The sequence below is a fragment of the Daktulosphaira vitifoliae genome, unplaced genomic scaffold (genome assembly GCF_025091365.1).
Source record: "Daktulosphaira vitifoliae isolate Bord-2020 unplaced genomic scaffold, ASM2509136v1 Scaffold_1, whole genome shotgun sequence".
Classification (NCBI taxonomy): domain Eukaryota; kingdom Metazoa; phylum Arthropoda; class Insecta; order Hemiptera; family Phylloxeridae; genus Daktulosphaira; species Daktulosphaira vitifoliae.
In genome coordinates this window covers 41,131,993-41,144,719 of record NW_026099572.1, presented here as the reverse complement: position 1 = coordinate 41,144,719, position 12,727 = coordinate 41,131,993, and the positions used below count along the sequence as shown (strand labels likewise).

Here is a 12,727-nt window from a genome sequence, read left to right as displayed (position 1 = left end):
AATGCAACTAGTATACACCGTAAAAAACTTATAATATTCATGAGCGTAAGAACATAAGTTTCAAATAACATTTTAAACATTTTTGCCGAGTTTTATAGGTTTTATCGGCTAAAACGTTCTTAAAAAATGTAAAAGAAATTTAAAATGTTACATCCTGGGAAAGCTGTCCCAGGTATCCCTTATGTAAACACGCCACTAATCAGTTTGGACATTTTAATACTATTTTAATTAGAATCAATACCCAATATTTTGTTAATCATTATTTCGGGGGATATTATTATTGATTTAACATTTTATTAATATTATGCTCTTACTAATTATGCACAAGTAATATTAAATTTCTGCGAAACTACTTAATTTGTTTTATTGTACGATAGTTTTTTAACACATTAATCGTTAAAAACAAAAAATTTCACAACTGTTATTTTTCCTTGATTTTTTTGCTTGACGAGTCACAACAGCAATACGTAAAGAGCCATTTTAACAGTTTACCACACAAATCTTAAAATCATGCTATTGACAGTTTTTTTTTACTTTGATTTGAGAATAAACAAGATTAGAAACCACACCAATGAACATCGGTTGGAGTTTAAAGTCGTTCTTTGTAAGAATTCTCATATCGTGTCATCTCTAGATCTAAACAGTTGAGTTTCTATTCTTTTTATGAGGACAAATATATATTTGTAACAGCCGTCGAAGGACCAGGAGCATCTTACTGTCAATCGAGTATTTTTTCAACACACCATAAAAAACAATGAAAAGGGTTTCACAGGTATCGATTTTTAAACCAAGATTATGTATAGATTATAATGTGATTATGGACATTGGTATTTGATTGGTTGGCATGTTTGTGACGCGCTTACTGCAAGTCTGGGAACATTCGTCAATGCATTCACATTGATACACATCTATTTGTTGTTGAGAAAAATTTAAAACTGTTTAAAAAAATACGAAGATATCGTTTTTATTATGTTTTAACCGTATTTTACCACAAAAATTTGGTTAGAAAAATTAATTAAAATTTTATTAATAATAAACAATAATTCATTTTACTTCGTATAGTGTTGAGAGTAATAATTACTCTTCTATTATTTTGAGTAGTCCGGATTTAATAATATTTTATTTTAATTGAAAACAAAAAAAAGATCCATTTATTCTCAATATTTAGGTATAAAGTTTAATTTCAATACCACAAAGTACTTATCAAAATATTAAGTAGATAAATTAAATTTCTGTAAGTTTATATCAACATAATACCTACAAATTCAGAAAATTTAAATTTTATGTATTCAATCATTTGATATACATTTTTACATTGAAATTCAGAATTATCTGGAGATTTCATAAAGTTTTCTTATCTGCATGAGTTTTATCAAGATTATTAAATTTCTTTTAAACATAAATATTCTAAAATAAACATAGTTTTGGTCTAACGATCGTCTTGGCAAGCACAAATAAAAAAGAAAGAATTCTATTTTAAAATTATAAAAGGAATTACATTACACATACATTGAGTAGTTTTACACTGTCACGAACATACACTACATACCGTAAGTTGTTTTTTCGTTACTGTGAGTAACGAAAAAATAATTTAAATTAAAAAAAGGTTCTCTAGTATCACATAATAAATTATTTAGTAAATTATTGGTTTCTAAAAACATATAGGTACCCTTATATGTGTCGAACTACCTACACGGCGTATAATAGTTTTGAAAAAACCCTGTAGAAGTTAATAAAACAATGGAAATATCAATTTTAATCGTTTCTTATGAGTATACACTAATAAAATTAATTTAAAAGTAATAACCAATAGTATTAATAAACGGTGTTTCATTAATTTACAAATTAATTTTTCTTAATTTACTTCACAATGTAAATAAATCGATTTCATTTTTTCTCGGTTGAATGTTATTTAAATACTGGAATTTGTTATAAAACCACATGAAGTGTTCTTTTCCATTTTGGTGATCTATACATTATCGACTTGGAAGGCACATTTTATAAGCGTGCCTAGTAGCCAAATGAACGCGTTTTTTGTAGTGGCAGATGGTTTTGGCCGATAACAAATGTTTTTCTCCGACCTCAACACTGTAACAATAATAATATCTAGTCCCAGATGTATTGTAAGTATTGACGGAAAAATAAAAAGACTCAAATTATGAAAGGCCCATTGTCCGCCATACCGCTGCGGATCTAACATAAAAGGCACCAAAAACCCTTTCGTTCGGTAGCGTACTTATTTTCCTGTGAAAAATATAAGTATGTATGTGTGCCGTTTATATTATTCTTCTGGCGAGAATAATAACCCTACCGAGTCGTGTTACCGGGTCCCCGTAGTTTATCCCAGACGCCCCCGTGCGTAGCTCTCACATTTTTCGAAAAAGTATATTCACATCCTCAACACCTAACCCTTTCGCATTGTACGTGCGCCAGTTATGTTTCTACGCGAATATACGTTTGCAAGACCAAAAAAGGGATCCAAAGATTAATCTTTGCGTTTTGCTATGCGTATAATATTAGACATGTGTGTTTTCCGAAAATGGCGATTGTGTTTACCTGCCAATTAAGAAACGTCCAAAGAGAATAAATCTGTTTTCAATGATTACGCACTGAGATGTGCTAACCATACATACACGTACCAGAAATGTTCGGTCGAACCGCTTCTTTCATGAAATTGTACGCCAATACTAAAAAGCATCCGAGTAGTCTGTCGCACAAAAGATGAACCGCACGTTGTGTCCGTGTTAGTTGAAGTGTGTGCGGAAATCAAGAGGTGATTTTCGAACGGCAATTAGGCGGAAACCGAAATGTGCGACAGACCGAGAAATAACAATGAACTCTAGTGAAATATTGCAATAATTACCCCAGCGGGCGATGTTTGTCGTAAAATGTCACCGCTCAGAAATAAGACTATTGAAAATAAATGCCTCGGGATTTTATTATTGTCCACGTCTTTTACGCGCAATGATTTTCCACGTGTTGTGCAATTTTCAAAACGGTATTTGCACCGCATTATTTGCCGCCGTGCGGTACACTCGGCTGTCAACTGGTTTACAGCAGTCGGCGGTATGCGCACACATCGCAGGGGCGCCGCAGCGGACACGTGCGCCCGTCGCGCATTCAACGATAACAATTATTAAAAAAAATTACAATATTTTTAATGGGTTTCTGTATGGGAAAAGTGTCGCGATCGTATGCAAGTGCAACGTGCAAGGTCGGCTGGACGCCAACGACTTTACATATTTATCGTTGTGCGTTTTACTGCGACACAAACTCGGGTTTGCCGGCATCGCAGTTATGTGTGCACGGCAACGGGGTAACTGACGGCGCACGGCGAGTGTCCACAGTGGTCAGGCACGTTCTGCACATTAGCTGGTGTACGGGGCAGTTGCACTATTAAGGACTAAATTAAAAGTGCCGGTTGCACGGTGAACGCGAGACACACTTCGAAATGCAAAACGTGCTCTGGACTACATTTGAGCTCGTAAACCGAGAAGCAGTCGTATTGGTAATGTTATTATTCAAATAAAATGTGCCCCACACCAGTCTGTCGGTATTCCTGTAACGTGTTGGCTCAAAGTACTCACACGAGTTGAACAAATAACAGCGTAGTACGTAATTTAATGGCGTGCGCACAAAAGACGGACCTACACGTACAAAATACTTGTAGTTCGATATTAGCACTTCGTATTCGAAATTTAATTGATTCAATAGTATTAAAATGGTCATAATTCAAAATGGCGATTGCAAATACTAATAAACGGACTGAAATCTCAGTAGATGGATATATCATAGAACAGGTCAACCATTTCGGCTACTTAGGGCAAACGATCACGGATGGTGCAAGATGCAAAACGGAAATTAGGAGAACAATTGGCGAAGATTGCGTTTTACGAACAAAAAAACATATCCTACTGTCAAACAAGATAAACATAACACTCAGAAAAAGGATACTGAAGACATAGACACACAACAAAAATTGAAGAAGAATCGATAAAAGCATTTAAGACGTGGTGCTATCGACGTATGTAAAAGATTAACTGGGTAGACAGAATATCAAATGATCAAGTACTACAACAAGTAAATGAGCAAAGGACAATGAAAGATAATATAAAAACGAGAAAATTACAATGGCTAGGACATGCTCTAAGACATGATAGTCCTATACAAGTAGTACTTGAAGGAATAATACCAGGGGAAAACGAAGAGGAAGCCCTAGAGCAAATTTTATATCAAAGGCATGTGGAGAACTGGACCTAAAATATGTTGATATTAAAAGGAAAATAGAAGACAGGAAGGAATGGAGAAGAATTGTAGAAAAGCAACACCAGTCGTTGAAGACCTAAAGAAGAGAAGAATTTAAAATAATTTTTTTCTGAAATTTTATATTATTTAGTCTTCTCGTAAAAAAAAATCGGGTTTGTTTAGGAATATCCAAAATTACGTCATAATAGTATTACATAAATTATTTTCAAGCACAAGCCCCGAAAGTCAAAAACAAAAGCTATTTAGTTCGAGCTTTATTTTCCTCCTTAAAGTGTTTTCGGAATATCGATATCGTCAAAATTAAGAAAAATATTCTTATTATATAGTTGCTCATCACAAATGCACCTAATAGTTCTTACTTTATAAAGATACATTTTTAATTTAATGATTAAAGAAAAATTGAAAAGATAATTAAATTCACCAAAAGAATACAATTTTAAGTTTGAAGACATAAATTAAAAAAAAAGCAATCCGATGAAAAAATTCAACAACTTTATTTAAGAAAAATGTATAAAAAAAAAATATATTCTTAAAAATTTGATTTATTTTTAATTAAAAATATATTTAAATTATTAGTTTAAAACTAAAATGTATTTAACGTTAAACACAGTACGCGTTTAGCGTTAATGGTAATAATGGTAACATCCATCTTGAAATCATAAATGCGATTTTTTATTAATTTTTGTGGTTTTTTTGGCCACAAGTGATTAACTTCTTATTATATAAGGTTTTTTCTAAAAAAATACTTCCATAGAAATTATATCAGTGTTAAAAAAACGCATTTATTTGAAAAAATTGCTAACATTTTAATAATAAATATTATGGAAGAAAACCTAAACTAAACCGAATTACAGTATGTTAAAAACTATGAATAAAGTAAAGAATACACACTGATGGTGACTTTAATCACTCAATTACTTTCAATAATCATTATTAGATTTTCTTTTTAGTGGTTAACAAAATAATCAAACACTAGTGGCGTTCATGATTTTTGCACTGAATATCTACTCATAAGAAAAAAAAATTCAATTAAAGTAAAAGTATATCATTAATTATTTTTACTTTCAACCATTTTAATAATTTAATGTACACGGGTAATAACACCTATCTTCCGTCCGGAACATACCCTTAGAAGCAGTAGCGTAATTAGGGATTTATCTTTAGTGGATATACATAAGAAATATTTTCATTAGTCCCTGTATATAAAAAAATTGTATCTTCACTGTGTAACTATTTTTGTCGTATGGGAGATATGACTTCCATATTGTCCGTAATTACCCAAGTGCATGCTGGACATGACGATGATAGTGTTTGATTTAAATGTTTGTTTCACTTTTTTACCAATCATATGTCATATAAATATATAAAAAATTATAATTTTCTATAATAGCTCACCGGAATAAAAATAAATACTGTTTTTTTTGGAAGTGGGACGTCTACCCTATTAGTTGTTAATATATTACTAAAAAATAATATCACTTATATTTAAGATAATTATGCTATTATTTAATATAAATGCCTAAAGGTCCATAAAAATGAATATTGGGAGTAATGCTCCCCGTGGAAAGCCCTTTATCAGTTCTTGATTGTCGGTATACAACCAATAATTTAAATAATAATTACTAGAACTCATGAAAAATTAAAACAAAACAAGAGAGAAATGGATAAATAAAATTCAAGCGAATATATATAAGTGCTGCTCTCTATCTAAAAATTAAATAGCCGCTTTACCGAATTTATATTTTATCAATAGATGCTGCTTCCAATGAGTCTAACATTAATTGAAAAAAAGTAAATCACATTACTTAAATAATTTATACTCAATGATAATTAATAAATTTATTTTATTTTAAAAGTGTATTTAGTTTTTGGTTGGTCATCTTACCAACAATATTTCTTATAAAAACATTATATATCAAATAACAATAAACTCTCAACATTAAAGTAACGCCAAATCGAATACGATCTTACGAAAATAATTTTCATGTTTTTGAGACAAATTCTTTTATACAATTTTGAAATTAATTTAACGTCTTTAACTATTTTAAGTGGATATAATCGATTTGATTTTAATTGGATAATTTGATGGCGACTATTGAATTGTTACTAAGACAAGTAAGTTCTAGTTTTAAAGTGAACAGGATTAAAAGACTTGAATAATTTTTGTTTGCAGGCCCCTTTATATAAAATTTACGAATAAAATTTCAGCCAACACAATAGATTATTAAACAACTATTCACATTATTTCATTGACATTTAAAATGACCATAATTTTTATTTTTTTCCCATCATTTAATTTAAATTTTCGTTTTAAAGTGTTTACTAATGTTGCATACGAAACAAAAAACTTTAACCGAGTAACCTCTTATAACGATTCTATCTATATACAATTTTTGAATGTCAATTTCTGTGAACTCAAAAATAAAATATTATTGCGCATATGAAACTTTGTTTGTGTGACTGTTGGAACAAATTTGTTTAACAAAGATATTAACTTAAAGTTTACGATTATTATTTAAAAATACGAAATTAATTTTTTTATTATTAGGTTTTGTGTAAATAACGTTTTTGAATTCCAAATCATATAATTGCTATCACTAAATTGGAGTTTTGGGAGAAAATAAACTATATCACATTTTTATAATCATAAATTTGAAATTTAGTAAATTAAAATTTTTCATTGATATGATCATTAAGGTGATTATTAAAACCTAATATTTAGAGTGATATACAAATGAATATTGTTTAGTTGTTGTTTGCGGATTGCACTATAGGACGAATGGTGTCTATAATATTAAATTTTAAATAAATTAGAGGCAACAAAATATATGTGGTACTGACTTATCGTAATAATGAAGCTTCCCATTTTGTACTTCCTTATCACGTATTATCACAATATATTGATAAGTTTAATGTAGACTGATTAAATGATAAAAAACTTAAATTTCAAATGTTATGTTATAATTCGGATAAAATTAGTTCAGATTTTAGGATTTGATGAATATACTTTATTCAGAGTATTTAATTAATATTATGATATAAGGCATATTTTTATTTTACCTCAATTACACTCTAGATTGTATATTGTAATATCATATTTTTTTTTAATAGTTTAACTACAATAAATAAAAATAATGTTAATAAATTTAAAACGAATTATAAATAAATTTCCTTCAAATTACATTTCATATTGTTTTGCATATGGTTCTGGTGTATTTCAGCAAGCAACTTGTTATGATAAACCCATGGTTGACATGATCTTTGTTGTTACTGATTCATACAAATTTCACAAAGAAAACATAAAAATCAATGCTGATCATTATTCGTCTCTTATTCATTTTGGGCCTTCAGCAATTTCATATATCCAAAAGTCATTTGGTTCAAATGTATATTTTAACACTTTAGTTTCTGTTGAAAATCTCAAATTTAAGTATGGTGTTATAGATTATGAGGATTTCCGTCGAGATTTGCTTTTTTGGGAATCATTATATATTGCTGGAAGACTTCATAAACCTGTTTTAATTTTGCACGATGAAGGTTTAAGTAAACTTGTTGTACATAATTTAGAAAGTGCAATGCATGCAGCACTATTGCAGTTACCAGAAAAATTTGAAGAAATTGATTTATGGTTAACAATAGCTGGTTTATCATATAAAGGAGATTTTCGTATGATAATTGGTGAAGACAAAAATAAAATTCAAAACATTGTTAAACCCCAAATGGACAATTTCAGATTACTTTATTCACCAATCATTAAATCGATGAGTCATGTTGTAACATTGAACACTATAGGACATCAAGACAAAAGTGTTGAAAGTAAAATATTTCATTTAAACAAACTACCAATTAATTTAAAAAATAAATTAATAAAAAATCTTGAAAAAATAGAAAAAAAAAATCAAATTTTGCATGAAATCGCTATGAGAAATGATACAAACATACTTGTTAGTAATAGTATTAATCAAATTGTGTTTTACACTAGTCTTACACAAAGTTTAAAAGGAATTTTGACAGCTGGTTTATTAAAATCAATTATTTATAGCTTAAGTAAATTAAAAAAAATGTTTAAGTCAATGGTAATTTAATTTATTTTTATTAATATTAAACGTATTATTACTAGATATCTAGTAAAGACTGGTGTATTACTGTGTAAAAACCTTAAAAAAATTATTGTTTATCTCAAATCTACTTATAATCTATTTTAAAAATTTTAAATAACTTTTGTATTTACAAAAAATTGGGTTTGCTAATAAAATATTAGAATCCATGTTAATCAATAGAATCAAAGCATTAAATATTAGCATGTGATACAATTATATTTATATATTTTATATATATATATAAATTAATTTATAAATAATAACAAATGCTGAACAACATAATCATAAAATTTTTATTTTTTCTATTATTTATCATTATTATGGTTATTGTAACTTATATAATTTACTTTTCCTGAAATATTGCAATATAAACCAGGCGCATAATACAGTAATTTTTTTGGGAAACCAAATCTGCTTAACCATCTGATAACTTTTGATTTTATATTTGTTAACCTACATAAAAAAAGTTCTTTAGCCAATTATTACATCAAAGAATTTTTTTTTTTACTGATTCGAATACAACCCTGATTTTAACTCGTATTAGTTATTTGATAAACAAATAAATAAGGTATATAAGAGTTAATCAGTAAAAACTTATTAATTAGTGTATTATATAAATTCATAACTATATTTTTGTTTCAAAGAATTGGTAGGAAATTATTATAACTGCAAATATTTTATTTATTTGTTAATTTAATTTAGAATTAATTGATTTCTTAAAAATTAATTTGAGAAACAATAAGTCATCATTATTGTCTATGAAACAAGATATAATTATAAATATAATTCAGAAATTATGTACAAAAAAATTATTCTATTAAAAACTGTTCTTCAATCAAATGTAAGTAATTACATTGTTACCTAAATTTTACATTTGTATCAATGTATTTTTTAGTCTTGTCACTAGTGAATGTATTTTGTCTCCTAGTTAATTGTATTTTGGTTTTTATCTTTATCACCGGGGTGATAAGCATTTATTAATAAAAAAATTACTTTAATTGGCTATTAAATTTGAAAAAACAAAATCTTTATTGTTTAATGAAAATTTGTTAAAAAATTGATTGGTTTGTTTTAGCTTCATTCAATGTTTTCTACATAGCTAGTTTTTATTTATGGTGTAGAAGTCTATGAAAAGTATAATGTTCCACCTAAAGTATTTGAATAAAACAATTTAATTAAATAATGTTCTAATAACAATGTTAATGTAATGTTATTATCAGAGCTCGTAAGTTCATGCACTATAAAACTAAAAAAAAAAAGCATCTAAATATGAACTAAAAACAGCGTAGAATGACCAAATTTTGGTGGAGGGGCTAAATTTAATTTTCTTTCTCCAAAAATGGTTTTTATATAACAATGAATATAATTTTGCTAAATTTTTGGAAGGCTAATTTGTAAATTTTAGAAGAGACTTAAACCTCCCATACCTCACCTGACGCTTATACTAAAAATTTAAAAGAAGCATATTTTGAAAGAGCAAAAAATATTTAAAATATACCATTTTTTACTGTAAACTATAACTTTATAAAAAATCATAAACAAGTAAAAATTAAAAGTATAAATTAACACAATTTGAAACATTTTAGTAATATTTAAAAATGAATTATTTTTCTGATTTTCAATCATAATAATAAGATTATTAAAATGTAAATAATTATGTTTTGAAAAATTTGAGTAGATTTAGTACCTACTTAACTATGATTTTTTTAAAACATTAACCATAAAAATTACATTGTACTATACGTGTTTGTTTATGTTTTCTAACTTAAAAGATCGACGATGGTTGACTAATAAGTTTTTATGCGAAGCTGAGAAGATATTAATTTTTAAGATTGAAAATGATCTTTCTACGTCTGACTAAGTAAGTGGTTCATATTTATAATACAATAAATCGTTCCCATTCATTTCTCCAGGTAGATTTAGATTTTTAAGATCATCTTCTTTGCCGTTTAAAACATAAAAATGTTACAAATAATATTATACCCAAGATTATTATTATCTAAAACATTTTTCAATTTGTTTTGAATTTCAATATTGTTGCAGCATTCTAATTTCATAATTTTTTCGACAATTTCAAGTCCTTCATTCAATGGAATAGTTTGTTCTTGAAGTCGTGTGATCGCTAGCGGCAGGCAATCAAAGTTTGATTTAATGTAAATTGGATTGGCCTCCTATAATGATTGAAGTTTAAATTTATGTTTGGATTTATTTATTTGTAATATTTGAATAATTTTCATAAAATGATTCAAATATGCGTTTTAAAATTTCAAAAAGTATACAGTAGTACAACGCAGCTGTTAACCTAGTTCCCCACCGCGTAATTATCGGTACTGGAGGTAATGGTAAATTAGAGCATTTAGTTTTAAAAATGTTTACTCGATATGGGCATTTACAAAATATTTTTTTTACATTAGCCACCAAATTGTCGACATTTTTGAATTTAAAACAAATTTCTTTGGCTACATGATGTAAGCCATGTGCTAAATAAGTAAGATGAATCATTTATGAGTAAAAAGATTGAATATGAGCAGACTTTTCATGTCTGGCGCAGCATCGATTACAAACAATAAGACATCGCCGTACTGTATTCCGTTGGATCATAATAACAATAACAGTTTTACAAATAGTACTATGTTTCGCTTTATCAAGTTCTTCAATATTTAACAAAGATATTTGACGGAAGAATCATACAAAATTGTTCCAATTACTGTACTTATTGTGTATCTTCTCTTAACATTTGTTGTCTCGTCTATAGATCTATATTTTGTTACCGATCACTTTTTTCCTGTTATCATTCATTCTTTCATTGTAGCATTAGTCAACATATCCCAAATGCAAAGTAGATTAAACAGGGGTATCTTTTTCAGTATACTTCTCGAGGAAACTTCTGAATTGTGTATTGGATAGTTTGTTTAGAGGAATATTAGCGGCTAGCATCGCTCTTCATAAATCGATGTTGTGTTCATTTTTTTTTGACATGGTGGGTGCAAGCAGCTGAATTTTTTTATTATCTTCACATTTTTGAAAACGTTGTACTGCGCGCTTATGTTTGAAGCGATGTGTTGAGTTACACTGAAATGTTTTTCACTTGATACTTTTATTTCACAAGCTTTACAAATTAACACTTTATTGTTGGTAGAAAATATTTCTTTGACTAATTCTGAAACTAAATTTTGCAAACGAGCTGGTCTCATTAGTTTTTCTTATGGAATTATTTAATGTGAACAGTCCAAATACTTGTATTTAAAATTGAAATTCAAAACACTAACTAAAAACATAAAACTAATGGACACGATTCATCACAAAATAATCAACAAATAACAATATAACGACGCTGGAAATACGATTATAGTTAACTGGCTGATCAGAAAAATTGTACCCCTTTATATGTACCTAAATATATTGTGATGAAAATAAATTTATTAGATACCCATACAAATATTTGATTCGGCGTGGGTGGTGGTGATTGTGTGATAATATTAATTCCAATGAACTGCTTAAAACTTATAAAACCCCATCAATATCATAGATGGGCAAGTTAATGGAAATAATTAACTCAAGATGAGTTAAGTATGACCAGTGTCGATAAAGTAACAGATAAAAGTTAACAAATTATAAATTTAACTAGCTAAGTTAAACATTTTTTTAAACTTAATTAGTATAAAAAAAGTATTTCATTTTAAATTAATTTTTTGGCTAAATTCTCTTAAAATCATTTTTTATTAGTCGGTGATGTAAGGGAAAGCTAAGAATTGATTTTCAACTTTTAAATTTGAATCTTCTTCTTTTTCCTCGCTTTAACCCAAACTATTTGGGGTCGGTCACCCATATCCTAAACTTCCACTTGACACGATCTCCAACATCATATACACACATATCAGCTGTCCTCATATCACATTCATTCCATCTTCCATCTCTTTTTTGGTCTTCCTCTACCTCTTCTTCCTTCAACATTAATTTTTATAACTATTATCACAGATTCCGATTCCTCTATTCTCATTACATATATAAACCATCTAAGTTTATTTTTTCTCATCTTATCCACGATTAACGCTATTCCTATACTCCCTCTTATATGTTCATTCCTTATCCTATCTTCTCTAGTCACTCCATTCATCCATCTAAGCATTCTCATCTCTGCTACACTAATTCTCTGCTCTACTTTCTTGTCAACTGCCCAACACTTTGAACTATTCATCATAGCTGGTCTCACTACAGTCTTATAGAACTTAACTTTCAGTCTAATAGGAATTCTTTTATCGCATAACACACCAAACGCTTTTCTCCGCTTTAACCACTCGAACTTAATCCTGTGTCTTACATCCTCGTCAATACCACCGCTCTTTTGCACAAATGATCCT

General features: G+C 28.5%; 1 protein-coding gene across 1 annotated transcript; it reads left to right on the top strand.

Moving 5' to 3' along the window:
- The first annotated feature begins 6,134 nt into the window (after positions 1 to 6,134).
- LOC126896288 (phosphatidate cytidylyltransferase, mitochondrial) lies at positions 6,135 to 8,480 on the top strand. Its single transcript, XM_050668938.1, has 2 exons — positions 6,135 to 6,381; positions 7,488 to 8,480. Exons 1-2 carry the CDS (start codon positions 6,352 to 6,354, stop codon positions 8,349 to 8,351), a joined length of 894 nt encoding a protein of 297 aa, XP_050524895.1. The 5' UTR covers positions 6,135 to 6,351; the 3' UTR covers positions 8,352 to 8,480.
- The last annotated feature ends 4,247 nt before the right edge of the window (positions 8,481 to 12,727 follow it).